Raw genomic sequence first — 15,414 nt, 5'->3', positions numbered from 1 at the left:
ACAACGTTTGCCCAAGAACGACTGCTCCAGCGCTGTCGCTTTTGACACCAACGGCAATGTGAACGGATGTGACGGTCAGTCAATTGTGGTGTTACACGTGGAGGTCAGGTATGGTGGTTTGTGTAGCCAGTGTCCCCACTCCACACCCTCAAACCCCTGTGTTTCTGTGAAGCTCATCTCCAGTTTGAGAGGTACTTTGACCAAGTGCAATATTTCACCAAAGACGGGTTCTGTTGGATATAGATCAGCACTGAATGGAATTCAAAATTGAATATTGACTTTCGACTATTATATTAGAAAATTTAGTCGTATGGCCTTGTGGGGAGTATTGTATCATTTCGTTTCGTCATGCATTGATCTAAATATGAAACAGATGAACTAGAGCCCCCGGAGATTCCTACGTTTCTTCTCCTGAATGTCACATAGATGTTAAACAAGACGAAGTCAAGCAATTATCGTTCTCTCGGTTTACCAAAGATAACATTTAAAGATGACAGTTACTTTCATTTTTAGACGATCTTTCATCGATATATATGCTCCCCAGGATAAACAAACAATAATATTACAAGGAGAGTTTTTTCCTGATTTTGATTGCCAAATCAATAACCTTATATATGTATATATAGGTTTATAGGTTGATGTAGAAATAGAACCTCTATGATTTCAGGTAACTCTCCTCCACAATTATCTTCCCCGTTCGATGAGTCTTCGTGTGTCTGGGAAGAGGACGGTCAAGTGGTCATCCCAGTACAGGTAACAGGGAACTTCACGGACCCAGTGACACTGACCATCAACACCACGGATGTCACTGCCATCTCCCCTGGGGACTTCACTGCCCTCTCGTCACACACCGTCACTGTGACCCCTCCGGTCCGGGGGACGCTCGTCACAGTTGGGATCGTGATTGATGGGGTGAGTTATAATGCTAGACTTGTAAATATGCTACCTAGATCTACTGAAATTACCCTTGACGAAAATATGTTCAATTTGATAATAGCACGCTAGCGCTAAATGATTCATGTAACATGAACATCTAATATATTGCACATAAAATGACAGAATCAAGAGGAAGAGGAAAGTTTCGAAGTGAGAATTGAAGCTCCTGGACTCAACACACTCGTTGTGACAGTCTGTATCAGTGATAAAGAGGTGACCAAAGGTACGTTCTGCACGACACATGTAATCGTGCATGCGAATATTTTAGCTCTTAATGATTGTGCCTATAAAATCGTCTAAGAAAATATGTATAGAAAGATGATCAAACCTATTTTATAACTTTGACCCTTTGCTCAGGTGACCTCCTGAAGCTGAGAGTGCCCAGAAGCATATCTGTGTCTGAAAACGAAACCGCTAAGATTCCAATATGGAGGGGACCCTTTGACACAGGCCCTCTGCCCCTGGCTGTGAAGTATGAGTTTGGCAGCGCCAGAGGGGGCCGGGATTATTCAGCTGTCAGCAGGCTGGCGTTTGGGGAGGGAGAAGCAAAGGCATGGCTGGAGATCCCAATACTCAATGACGAGGTACAGGAAATGCTGACACAAGATTCAGCGAATAGGGTGCATTTTACACCACTTTTAGTAACAATTCAGCAATAACACTGCCCTCGTCTATAGAAATGGCCTTCACACATAGTGTCTATACAGGCAATTGACACTACGGCTTGGCCGTGGCGAGCGTCCGATACAGTTTTTTCGGCTTCATTAGAATAATACATTTATGTTTTCTATAATACAAAACAAACTTTGTTTTATATATAAATAACATTTTGCACAGATTGCCTATGTAAAACGGTCCCTGTAACAGGAACCTTGCTACTCAGGCTCACTGTTAAGCAGCAAGTAACATCTTCATCAATTATAGTGAATGTCAAATTGTCATATCAGTTGAAGAACGTTTTCACTGTTTGTGCTCAATGAAAACAGTTACATGTCCAGATATTATAATAGTTGGAGATGTTCCTTGTTGTGTCAGTTACAGATACTCTCGTTGCGGTGGTGTTCAAAGCGTTCGCTCACGCCGAAGACACGGGTTCGATTCCCCACATGGGTATAATGTGTGAAGCCCATATCTGTTACGTCAGTTACAGTAGTCTCGTCTTATGGTTGTTACGGGTTCTGTGTGCTACGTCAGTTGCTGGTGTCTCGTCTTATGGTTGTTACGGCTTCTGCGTGTAACGTCGGTTACTGGTGTCCCGTCTTATCGTTGTTACGGGTTCTGCGTGTCACGTCAGTTGCTGTTGTCCCGTCTTATGGTTGTTACGGGTTCTGCGTGTCACGTCAGTTGCTGTTGTCCCGTCTTATGGTTGTTACGGGTTCTGCGTGTTACGTCGGTTACTGTTGTCCCGTCTTATGGTTGTTACGGGTTCTGCGTGTCACGTCAGTTGCTGGTGTCTCGTCGTATGGTTGTTACGGGTTCTGCGTGTCACGTCAGTTGCTGGTGTCTCGTCGTATGGTTGTTACGGGTTCTGCGTGTCACGTCAGTTGCTGGTGTCCCGTCTTATGGTTGTTACGGGTTCTGCGTGTCACGTCAGTTGCTGGTGTCTCGTCGTATGGTTGTTACGGGTTCTGCGTGTTACGTCGGTTACTGTTGTCCCGTCTTATGGTTGTTACGGGTTCTGCGTGTCACGTCAGTTGCTGGTGTCTCGTCGTATGGTTGTTACGGGTTCTGCGTGTCACGTCAGTTGCTGGTGTCTCGTCGTATGGTTGTTACGGGTTCTGCGTGTCACGTCAGTTGCTGGTGTCTCGTCGTATGGTTGTTACGGGTTCTGCGTGTTACGTTAGTTACTGGTGTTTGCTACAGGTGTTGCTTATTGTGTTGTACATGTTCTGCTTGTTATGCCTGTTACAGGTGAATGAGTCGGGAGAGACGTTCTATGTGACATTTATCGCGGAGGGATACTTCGATGAAACCATGAATGTCACAATCCTCGACGATGATGGTAAGACACAGTTTCCGTTACAGCTGCCCAACTGTTCACTGACATTTATTAAAAACATTCATCTTGTAATTGTTATGCTTTTCATGGAATTCTGAACTTAACATTTACGATTTGGTTTAAACATATTTCATTTAAATCAAGAAGAAAGAAAAGGATTGGCAAACAACCCTAAATGGCTTAAATTAATGCCGCTCCATAGTACACGTGAAGGTTCACATTCGTGCATAATGTTGTACATATTTATAGTGGTTATAACAAGTTATCTCTGAATGGTAACAATCATGGATATCAACAATTTATCTTGGTTTTGTTTCGTGGCCAGTTGATACAAATAGAAAATAAGAGAAGCTACAAAACTTTTATGAATCAAATCGTTTTGAGTAATAATGAATTGATGGACTTACCGAAGAATATCCATATTCGTCTGATGAGATACTAAGTTATTGCCAGTTAGCACATCCCGCAGGGAGAAACCTTTCGCATAGAAATATGATTCGTATCGAATGGTATTATATTTAGGACACATGAAAAAATAGTGGAATACATCCTCATAATCTTGTGAGCAGGAACAAGAAGCATTATCAGAAATGAAACGATTATACTTATCGCTGTTTAAGTCACTGCATCCCAATCTAAGGCGACAGTGTATTATTTGACAAAATCGACTTCCAAAAGTTAGATCGAACAATGTGTTGGCATTAACTTGTGGTGTGATGAGATTCTTAAACAGTCCAACAGAGGAAGCGTTTGTAGCATTTGTAGGTAGGCCATTCCACAGTTTAATTGTATTGGGCAAAAACGATTTGGCATAATTAGTAGATTTGCATCTTATAGTCTGATAATTTTCATTATTCCTAAGATTGTAGTTACTGTTATCAGAAACATTCCCTGGAGCAAGATCACAAAGATAGTCAGGAACCATATGGTTTACCATTTTGTAAAATAATGTTAATATAGAAGTTTCTCTCCGTTTCGCTAAGGAAGTCAGGTTTGTCTCATGATACAGTTTCGCATGGCTCTGCACTTCATTTATAGGGGTACCATTCATCGAGAGGGGTGGTTTCATAGAAGGTTTGGTTTTGTGTGAAAATTGGAAAGTTTCAGATTTGTTTGGATTAAATTTTACTTGCCAGGTTTCCTCCGATTTAGATATTCTGTCTAAATCTGAGTTAAGAATAAATGCACTCGTATGGGGATCGTCGATTATTATACTGAACCGCAAAAGAAACGCAAGTTGATGTAGAAATGTCAATATTTCTGAATCTATGGAACAAACAATCTGAACACTACGAAACAACAACAGACAAGTGATTGTTTAAGAAATGAGTCGTGATCTCCGGTGAAAACAACACTCAAGTTTACTGTAAAAGCATATGTAATCACTCCACCCTCACACACCAAAAATGTCACGAAACAGTGTGTCAATCAGTAGCGTGTGTGACCACCATTGGCTGCAATGCAGGCAGCACAACGACGTCTCATCGAGTCAACAAGTGTCTGAAAGAAGGCTTGGGGAATTTGATTCCATTCCCTGACCAATCTGGCTTCCAAATCTCTAAGGTTTTGAGGTTGAGCAGCTGTCTGTATCCGTCTACCAATTTCATCCCACACATGCACGATTGGTGCCATATCCGGGGACAGAGAGGGCCAGGGCAGTACAGCAATGTTGTTCCCTCTGAGGAAGTCCATAGAGACCCGTGCAGTGTGAGGACGAGCATTGTCTTGCTGGAACGTCTGGAGCTGAGGTTGGGCCTGGAATAGCGGTACAACGTGGTGTTGAAGGACCTGGTCTCTGTAGACTACAGCAGTCACACGTTGACGAAACACGTGTAAACGTGTTCTGTGGTGGTAGCTGAAGCCACCCCATACCATGAGACTCCCACCTCCCCAGCGGTCAGCTTCCACAACACAACAGTTGGCGTAACGTTCATTACGTCGTCTCCATACACGTAATCGGCCATCGGCGTGGGACAAGTTGAATCTGGACTCATCAGAAAACAACACTTGTTGCCATTGTTGACGTCGCCAGCGCCTGGTGTTGTCGCGCCCACTGTAAATTATTTTGGCGGTGACGTTGCGTCAGAATCGGTCCGACGTAAGGACGGCGACATCTGATCCCTGCTGCCCTCAGACGACGACGAACAGTGTCTGCAGAGATGTGACGTTGTGGCCCTTGAATGGTTGCAGCTGTCTTTGTTGCTCGTTGCTGTCGGTTACGCAGATGAGTAACCCGGATGTGACGATCTTGCGCTGGAATTGTTACCCTGGGACATCCTTAACGTGGTCGGTCTCGAACATTACCGGTTTGACGATACCTTGCAGATAGTCTTGTGATTGTTGTCACGTGACATCTGAAGTGCCTGGCCACTGCAGTTGGAGTGGATCCGGTCTGCAACATTCCAACGGCGATTCATCGTTGCTGTTCAGTTAGACGTGGCATGTTTTCTCCGCGTTGTCACAGTCAATTTTGTGTTCTATGGTGTTTTTTGAATGACCTGCCTTATAAAACTTCAAATTGGAGTGAAATGCACGCATTTTTGTGTGAAACACAAAAACTTCATGCGAAAAACACGAAAAACATGAAAATGATTGCGTTTGGGCGATATGGTCAAGAATAAGCGGCAACAACGGTAAAACCATCTTCGAATGCTTGGTTCTATAATGGTATACTTTGTTGTCCTAAAAGGAATGCATTTGGAACGTATGTTTTGAAAATAGTAACTTGCGTTTCTTTTGCAGTTCAGTATACATAGAGTGATGTGTCGTCTGCGAAAAGGCATGTATTGCTTTCGATTCCATCAACTATGTCGTTCATGTATATTAAGAATAAAAGAGGTCCAAGGACTGATCCTTGGGGCACTCCGGCTATTATCGGTTTTAATTCTGATTTGTAACCTTGAATAACTACTCTTTGCATTCTATTTTGCAAATAACTTCCAAACCAATTCAATAACTTCCCATCTATCCCACATGATTTTAGTTTATGGATAATCCATTTGTGCCAAACTTTATCAAATGCCTTGCTTATATCGCAAAATACAGCTCTTACTTCTTTTCCGTTGTCTTTAGCTTTAGCAATAAGATTATACAAATGCGTGAGTTGGTAAGCTGTTGAATCTCCTGGCATGAATCCAGATTGTAAATTTGAGAGGCAATTGTTATCTCTCATGAAGTTAAAGACATATTTAAATAAAAATACATTTTTCAAAGACCTTGGATAAACAAGATGTTAAGGCAACGGGTCTATAGTTCGAACAGTCGTTAATATTACCTTTCTTGTGGATTGGTATGACTGATTCTTTCCATATGTCTGGGAAAGCTGATGATTGAAGTGACTTGTTAAAAAGGATAGTTAATACTAGTGACAAGGAGGGGGATACCAAACGTAGGAAGCGGTTTCCAATACCATCTGGTCCACTCGCTTTGGTAATGTTTAACGATGATAGAACATCTTCAACATCCTGCCTTGTAAGATATAAATTCCTCATATATTTACTATTATTGTTTAAGGTCATATTTAGAAGATCCTTATTAGGGTCAGCGATTGTTGCCTGGTCAAAAAAGTAATATTTAAAACGTTTACTTTTGATTCTGGTTCTTGATAGACTTCGCTATTGTGGGTAATAGGAGGAAAGGAGGTACTTTCAGATTTTTTGTTCATATAGTTTTTAATTAAACGCCACCATAGTTTAGTGCTATGATTACTCTCCAGAAAGAACTCTGCGCTCATCACAACAACTGTTACTTGCTGTCCCGAGCTACAATCTCAAATCATTTGGCTCAATGACCTTTTCATATGCAGCAGCTTCTCTGTGGAACTCTCTCCCTATCGAGTTAAAATCATCTCCTTCCCTAAGTACATTCAAAACACGATGACTTCCAATCATCCGTACCTGCCAACTGTATATAGTTTTAACTTGAACTCAGGAAGCGCTTTGAGCATATCCCTGTGACGTGGAAAGGCTCTATATAAATGGCCTATTATTATTATTATTAATTTGAGTGTCTAATTTTGTTGTTTAATCTTTCTTGGCTTTTCTAACTGCAGAAGTCACTTGATTTCTTAGTGATCTAAAAGTAGCCCAGTCATTTTCACCATTTGTTTTGTTTCGCTATTTTATGTTGTCGATGAGTTTGCGAATGTTATTATTCATCCAGGGAGTATTTTTACATCTTATTGTAACAATTTTGTTTGGTATATTGGAATCGCAGATATGAGATAAGGTTTTCACAAATGCACCTGTGCTCACATTTATGTCAGGTGATGACAGTACGTTTTCCCAATCAGTATTATCAACGTGGAAGCAGATATCGTCTGTGTTTACCAATGTGTAATCATAAACTATTCTCAGATATGTTTTCGTTGACTTCATACATTATGTTATTGTTACGGATACTGGACAATGATCGCTACAAAAAGGTTCTAAAACATTTTATCAAATCAATAAGGGTTCTACTGTTTTGGGTGACTCTAGTTGGTGAGTTTATAAGTTGATGCAAGCCGTAAGCCACTTTAAGATTGCTTACTTTAGCGTCTAATTTGTTGTAAAGATCAATGTTAAAATCTCCAACAATGATTGTATCTAAATCCATATCCATTGCATCTCCAATCGATTGATCTAACAGGTTCCAGTACTGCTCACTTTTGTCTGCTCTATAAAATACACCCACTAGATACTTCCTGCTTTTGTAGCGGGGCTCTATCCATAATGCTTCCAGATCAATCTTATCTAAGGTTTCTACTCGTTTGGGGATGAATGTGTTCTTAACGTAGACAGCGACACCACCACCCCGTCTAGGTCTATCTTTTTCTAAAGGGACACTGAAAGCCTGGAAAAAGAGTATTCCTATCTAAAATACCTTCATGGAGCCAGATTTCTGTCAAACGGATAACGTCATATTCGTTCAGTTCTAGACCTATGATTTCAATTTTATCTTTAACACTACTAGCATTTAAATGGATAAGTTTAAGATCAGTATAACACGTTGGTCCTGGGTTGGGATGGATATCACCTCAAAGTAATAGTAATAAGGTTAGGAGTAGAGATATTCTAGCATCGTAAAGGCACGTCACCATTACTACAAACTTTCGAAAGTTTAATAGATGTATTTTTTCAGAAGAGTATTTTAGAGAGAACAAACCCACCGATTGCCTGTATTGAGAAATGTTAACTGGCATTATCGGTCGTTATGAGATCACATGAATGGCGACAATGGTGGGGATACAAACTAGAACTGGTATAAACTGACCACGAAACATGAATTAAGTCACGTCTGCAAAAGTGGTAACAATCAATTACATTCTGAATACATTAAAATATAACATTTAGAAACATACATGCACTATGTGAACTCAGATCAATTGTCATGAAGGGGAAAGTCACGAACAGTAATTGTTGTAAAGAACAAAGAAGGTAAAAAGTAAAAAGGCAGATTATAACCATGATCTGCCGGATAGAAAGGGGGGAAAAGGACACTCATGGAGTTTACAAGAAAACAACTCTTAAATTCAGAAACACAAACTGTGAAAAGAAATTATAACCCCGTTTACGAGATGTAAACCTGCATACTAAAACACATGCAATCAAAGAAGACATATATTTTGTCGTATAATGTTGATTAACTTCAATAACATGAAAGTGAATGGGAAAAACACACACAAAAGACCAACAGAAAAACCCAATACAATCAAACTAACATAATGAAAAAGAAACTTACACGTGAATCACGTCGCACCATGTCAATAACGCATGCTTTTCTCGTGCATAACTGTTTCCATGCCATTTCATATCACGTCGAGCATAATTAAAGCGGGCATCAGGCAGGATTAACTGTTTCTACAAGTTTATAAGTGTTGTGGCTGATTTGTAATACCGAGATGCATTGCATAGCATTGTGATGTAACTTGGTTTGCATAGTTTAAAAAACATTAGGAAGATATCTACAACAGGATATTAAGAAATATGATAGGATTGCAACGTTGAATGACGTAAATTTAACCACAGCGTCATCAATGCACTCTTCTCCCGGGCGGTATGCCGTTTTCGTGCTAGTTCAAACCGTGACATACATGATTAAGTCGGGAAACAAGATTTCCCCATTTGCAAAACATCACTGAGATGACTCCTAAATATAGCAACACATAATGTTTGTGTTCCCCGTCATGTAATAACATTATTAAGGTAATAAGTCATTCAGAGTGAGTGCATACTAAAACATTGCATATCAAAGAAGACATATATATTTGTCGTATAATGTTATTAACTTCAATAACATGAAACTGAATGGGAAAAACACACACAAGAGACCAACAGAAAAACCCCAATACAATCAAACTAACATAATGAAGGAGAACGTTACACGTAAATCACATCACGACATGTCAATATCGCATGCTTTTCTCGTGCATATCTGTTTTCATGCCATTTCATATCATGCCGAGCATGATTAAAGCGGGCATCAAGCAGGATTGACTGTTTCTACAGGTTTATAAGCGTTATGGCTGATTTGTAATACCGAGATGCATTGCATTAGTAAGGTACTAAGTCATTCAGAGTGAGTGAGTATGGTTTTACGCCGCTTTCAGCACTATTCCAGCAATATGACGGCTAGGGACGCCAGAAATGGGCTTCACATATTGTACCCATGTGGGAAAACGAACCCGGATCCTCGGCGTGACGCTTAAACCGCTAGGCTACCTTCACCGTCCCCAAGTCATTGGGAAGTGTGTAAGGGTTTTGAATAAGGATTGCAGAAGAACATCAGGATGTGTCATTGACAAGTGAACGGGATGTATGTTTACATGCTATTTCCATACATTACTGTTCAAGGTTAAATCGGACAGCAATCAATACACTTGTTTTCTGTTTCCTTAAAAACAAATATAAAAATACGTTATTGTGATACCAGTAAAGTATATTTTGACTGAATGTATTTGTTAATTATTAGTCATTCCCTTTGTAGAAAAACCTGGAGAAATATTCAGACATTTGCACAGTCGTGATTCAACGTATTACGCATTTCGTTTGAAGCGAGAACAACGTCTATTTCTGACTAAGGTTGATCACCATTTTCGACCTCGTGGCCTCGCAGACCTCCTGGAAGTGGGTATTGTTAGCAACTTTCTTTACAGTGCCATCCAAGAGTTTAATAAGAATAACACCCCTTGTAACCCAGGTTCCCTCGACTTTCTTCTCCTTGACATGTTCACGAGCTTGTCTGGCAATGGTAGTTCAAGGGCCAGTGAGATCTTCGTTTATGAAGATCTTAGGGGCTCCTGGTTTACGAGCAAACTTGAGTTTAGAACGTGATGCCAGAATGGCGCGCTTGGAGGCGTTACTGACAAATCTCACAATAATGGGACGGGGAGGGTCCTGGGGCGTAGCTGGGCGTCGGGGGACGCGGTGGCTGACGTCAATATCAGCTGGAGTCAGATCTACACCGATAGATTTCGCCACTTGTAACACAAGATTGTCAGTGTTGTCGTTCTCAGTCTCAAGTACACCCAAAATACGGAATATTGTTCACTGCGGTCGAGCTTTTGAGTGAGCGTTTCTATAACTTTATCTTGCTCTGTGATAGTGTTTGTCAACCCGGACACTTTCTCCTCCAGGGCTTTATGTTTAGCAACTAACTCTTCCATTTCTTGACGGAACATGGGTCGGATAACCTCACCAACAGCCGCGGATATAGCGGGAAGGACGTCCTTATTTTGAAAAGCCTTCAACATTTCACTGACTAAGTGAACAGAGTTAGGTTCAGTGTCACCAGCATGGAGCTGTTCACTTTCCTCGCTCATATTGACAAAACTATCACAAACGTTTAGCTCAGAGTTATTTTGACACTGGCGTTTCTGATCAAAATCAGAGTCAGAGTCTGGTCAAGTAAACACTTGTTCACGATTTCGTTTACTAGAAGATGGCGTACTTGTACAGGCGTTTTTTCCATAGGTTTCAGTTCAAAGTTAATTTGATATACGCAAAATAACATCAAGTACTCACTTTGGTAATTCAACAAATCCGAGTCAAATCCTCAGAAAACCAGTGAATCACATCCAGAGCACATTTCACTGATTGTCGACGCGTCATGCACAACCAATGGCGTGGGGCACGATTTTCACGATCGTATTCACTTTCTGACAATCTGACAGATATCGTCAAAAGTAAAAGTCATCTTCTCATAAAATTCAGCTTTCAAGGGCATTATACAATGCTACACATGATTTTGGGTGTTATGAAAGTGGATGCTGTGAATTAATCCATGAAAGCCTTTAGTTTGTTAGTTCAGTGAGAGAGGCCCCAGAACACGTCCGATCTCCATCATGACGTCACAATATCTCGAACATTCACGATTTAACTTAACTATTACGTTAGATGGAACCACGAACAGAGTAATGCATTCATGAGAATGTCATTATAAAAAACAACAAAACATATGCGTGAAAGTGAACGAACTGTTGTCAATATTTGTAGGAAAGGACACGGTACTGTTGGACTTCATCGTGTCTGATCAGAGGTGTATCTCTGAAAATGAAACAACCATCCAGCTGCAGGTGGGGCGGCCAGCCACAGACACGGGTCCACTGAATGTCTCTGTACAGTATGACAACGACAGCGCCGAGGCTGGCAGCGACTTCTCCACAACTACCACCCGCCTGGAGTTTGCTGGGAGTGACGAGAATGTTACGCTGCTGATTAAATGACGAGAATGTTACGCTGCTGCTGATTAATCTTGTCCAGGACGAGGTAAACTACATGGGGTGGATCCACATGACGAGAATGTTACGCTGCTGATTAATCTGGTCCAGGACGAGGTAAACTACATGGGGTGGATGAGTTTGCTAGAAATGACGAGAATGTTACGCTGCTGATTAATCTTGTCCAGGACGAGGTAAACTACATGGGGTGGATGAGTTTGCTAGAAATGACGAGAATGTTACGCTGCTGATTAATCTTGTCCAGGACGAGGTAAACTACATGGGGTGGATGAGTTTGCTAGAAATGACGAGAATGTTACGCTGCTGATTAATCTTAATCTTGTCCAGGACGAGGTAAACTACATGGGGTGGATGAGTTTGCTAGAAATGACGAGAATGTTACGCTGCTGATTAATCTGGTCCAGGACGAGGTAAACTACATGGGGTGGATGAGTTTGCTAGAAATGACGAGAATGTTACGCTGCTGATTAATCTGGTCCAGGACGAGGTAAACTACATGGGGTGGATGAGTTTGCTGGAAATGACGAGAATGTTACGCTGCTGATTAATCTTGTCCAGGACGAGGTAAACTACATGGGGTGGATGAGTTTGCTGGAAATGACGAGAATGTTACGCTGCTGATTAATCTTGTCCAGGACGAGGTAAACTACATGGGGTGGATGAGTTTGCTAGAAATGACGAGAATGTTACGCTGCTGATTAATCTGGTCCAGGACGAGGTAACTACATGGGGTGGATGAGTTTGCTAGAAATGACGAGAATGTTACGCTGCTGATTAATCTGGTCCAGGACGAGGTAAACTACATGGGGTGGATGAGTTTGCTGGAAATGACGAGAATGTTACGCTGCTGATTAATCTGGTCCAGGACGAGGTAAACTACATGGGGTGGGATGAGTTTGCTAGAAATGACGAGAATGTTACGCTGCTGATTAATCTGGTCCAGGACGAGGTAAACTACATGGGGTGGATGAGTTTGCTAGAAATGACGAGAATGTTACGCTGCTGATTAATCTTGTCCAGGACGAGGTAAACTACATGGGGTGGATGAGTTTGCTAGAAATGACGAGAATGTTACGCTGCTGATTAATCTGGTCCAGGACGAGGTAACTACATGGGGTGGATGAGTTTGCTAGAAATGACGAGAATGTTACGCTGCTGATTAATCTTGTCCAGGACGAGGTAAACTACATGGGGTTGATGAGTTTGCTAGAAATGACGAGAATGTTACGCTGCTGATTAATCTTGTCCAGGACGAGGTAAACTACATGGGGTGGATGAGTTTGATTGAACGCCGTTTTGAACACTACTTCAGTTACATCACGGCGAGTCAATCTGGAAAAACTCCAAAGATATTGTTGTTATTGTTGTTGTTATTGAGAGATTCTGGTCATAGGCTTGGGCATGATGACAGATGAAGAGCCAATCAGGGCAAGGGCGCGATATAAAAGGACAATGAATAGTTGGTAACATTTTTCAAAATATGAAAGTCGTTTCTGTCAAGAAACATGTTTCAACGTTCACGACGTTTACTCTGCTTGTATGCTTGAAATGACGTATTGATAGACAGACTAATCACACATTCCTGGGGACCAATTACAGGATACACTTCCAGTGCTGACTGAATTAACTGACAGCTGTGATTGGAGGAGTTTGTGTCAGACTTGTGTGTTTCTTTAAAGGTACATCTAGTAAATAAAACTGACCATATTTTATAATAGATTTTTACATGATGACTTATACACGATGTGACCACAGAGACCATCGAACGGTTGACATTTTGTGCGGAACTGGGGTTGGCCTGTTTAGTTTCCTGTACTCGGAAAAGAAGCTGGCTGATGGGGTCATATTTTCTATTTGTGTTGTTTCTTAAGGCCAGAGTATGCCCCTATGTACATGTAATAACTTATCTTAGTTTATGTTTTAAAGAATATAACAATACTATAGAAGTCAATGTGGAAATACTTGGTTTTGTGTAGCCCCAGCAACGCGATTAAATACAGATTATTTCAACACTTGAATCTTTGTGTTTCTGCATAGATGTGAAGATGTTATTGTGTTTGACAGTAAGCCAGTTATCGACAGTACTAGCGGTGACCATCTTGGTGAACACAATTAAGATGGACATCAAATCTATCGACTCGATCCTTGCCAAGACTGACAGTGACAGTAAACAGCATTTTACAGAAGTCCTTGACGGTGCTTTAATATTTAGTTGAAACATCTTAATAATCACATCTGAATGATCGGCCAGTTGATCGGTGATGACAAACACGGCATATTGTCAGCTGCTGAAATCTCCCCAGACACATTGGTCGTGTCGGTCATAATGACGTCCTCTGCTTGATGTGAATGTAGTACGACGCTCTGTCACTGCGACTCAGAAGTTGTTCGTAACAGGCGATTCTCGTCTAATGTGGATATTGTTTAAATCTATTAGTTGCAACAGAAGTATAATCGACTATATTGAAGTCCTATATGAGCTTACATACTCTGATCTCGTCTTGAGGGTGTATCTGTTTCTGCGATCCTACGGAATAGTCTGCCAGTGTAAACATGAGGTCACACGTACTAATTGTCTCTTCATCTTTCGAGGACCAAAATATTGACATCAAAACTATAAATATTATTACTTCCTCTTCGTTCGAGTTCACTGGAGTGTGAAGTTTTCATGAATGAGGGCCAAACTGGGGTCATTCAGTGTGTGAGTTATACGAACAATATGTCAGCGATACTATCACTACAATCGGTCAACTCACTCTATCAATGGTGAGTGTACTGCTGCTTGTAGAAACAAACAGATATATTTTTATAAACATTGGGGGACTACTGGTCGACTAAGACGAGCCTAACAGTTTAACCACCGCCTGTGATCTGTTCATAAAGACTTCACAGCTGTTTTGCGTTTTGGGCCCACTTATATATGTTGAGGTAGATACTTCACCTTTCTCTTGGGTTGGGTTACATTAACATGGTAACACATGAACGTATAGCTTACATGTAGGATATATCCTGGAATTGTGTTTCTCCTTGGTGGTGAAGGGAAGGAGTGATGAGTCTGTAATGATCGCCTTTATTTTCTCAGGTAATTGAGTCACGAGAAGTCTTCTTCATAACTCTGACCGCCGAGAGGTACTTCAGTAAAACTGTCAAACTCTGCATTTCTGGAGACACTGGTTTGTAACTTTAGAATACTGAGTTTAAACGTAATCATTTTTCCCTTGAACTGCATTATGTAAAGCAAGGCACTCACAATTGAATTTAGACTGAATAATTTCGTATTTGTATTTCCACCCCCACTCCCCCACCCCATGTAATGCGGGGGGATATAGCCGACGCCTCGTCCGTCAGTCCGTCCGTCCGTAATAATTTTGTTTCCGGAGCATAACTCAAAAACCGTTCAATATTTTTCAACATGAATTGGTGTACATGTATATATCAAACAGAACCTAAAGTGGTGCCTTTTGGTACTTACAGGTTTTGGTCATTTTCATTTTTCCCGGTTTCCATGGAAACGATTCAGACTTAGTCTCAAAAGGGAGGGGTGGGCTTCGTTTCCGGAGCACAACTCGAAAACTGCTCTATATCTTTCAGTAAAATTTTGCAGATATATGAGGCAGATCCAAAAGTGGTGCCTTTTACTATTTACAGATTTTCTGTATTTCTATTTTTCTCGGTTTCTATGGAAACGTTTTGGACTTAGTCTCAAAAGGGAAGGGTGGGCATCGTTTCCGGAGCACACCTCGAAAACCGTCATCGAAGG

General features: G+C 41.1%; 1 protein-coding gene across 1 annotated transcript in view; it reads left to right on the top strand.

Moving 5' to 3' along the window:
• Positions 1-15,414, top strand: part of LOC124284915 — a 33,109-nt gene that overhangs the window by 2,346 nt on the left and 15,349 nt on the right. Inside the window, exons 4-11 of the mRNA XM_046721046.1 lie at positions 668-912; positions 1,060-1,159; positions 1,294-1,520; positions 2,848-2,938; positions 11,410-11,605; positions 11,705-11,772; positions 12,828-12,910; positions 14,737-14,827. Of these exons, the coding sequence (XP_046577002.1) occupies positions 668-912; positions 1,060-1,159; positions 1,294-1,520; positions 2,848-2,938; positions 11,410-11,605; positions 11,705-11,772; positions 12,828-12,910; positions 14,737-14,827 (1,101 nt within the window). The remainder of the gene's footprint in view (positions 1-667; positions 913-1,059; positions 1,160-1,293; positions 1,521-2,847; positions 2,939-11,409; positions 11,606-11,704; positions 11,773-12,827; positions 12,911-14,736; positions 14,828-15,414) is intronic.

This window comes from Haliotis rubra, unplaced genomic scaffold (genome assembly GCF_003918875.1).
Source record: "Haliotis rubra isolate DU_JTF1 unplaced genomic scaffold, ASM391887v1 Scf348, whole genome shotgun sequence".
Taxonomy (NCBI): domain Eukaryota; kingdom Metazoa; phylum Mollusca; class Gastropoda; order Lepetellida; family Haliotidae; genus Haliotis; species Haliotis rubra.
The sequence above is the reverse complement of the archived record's forward strand: the minus strand, read 5'-3'. Positions and strand labels throughout refer to the sequence as shown.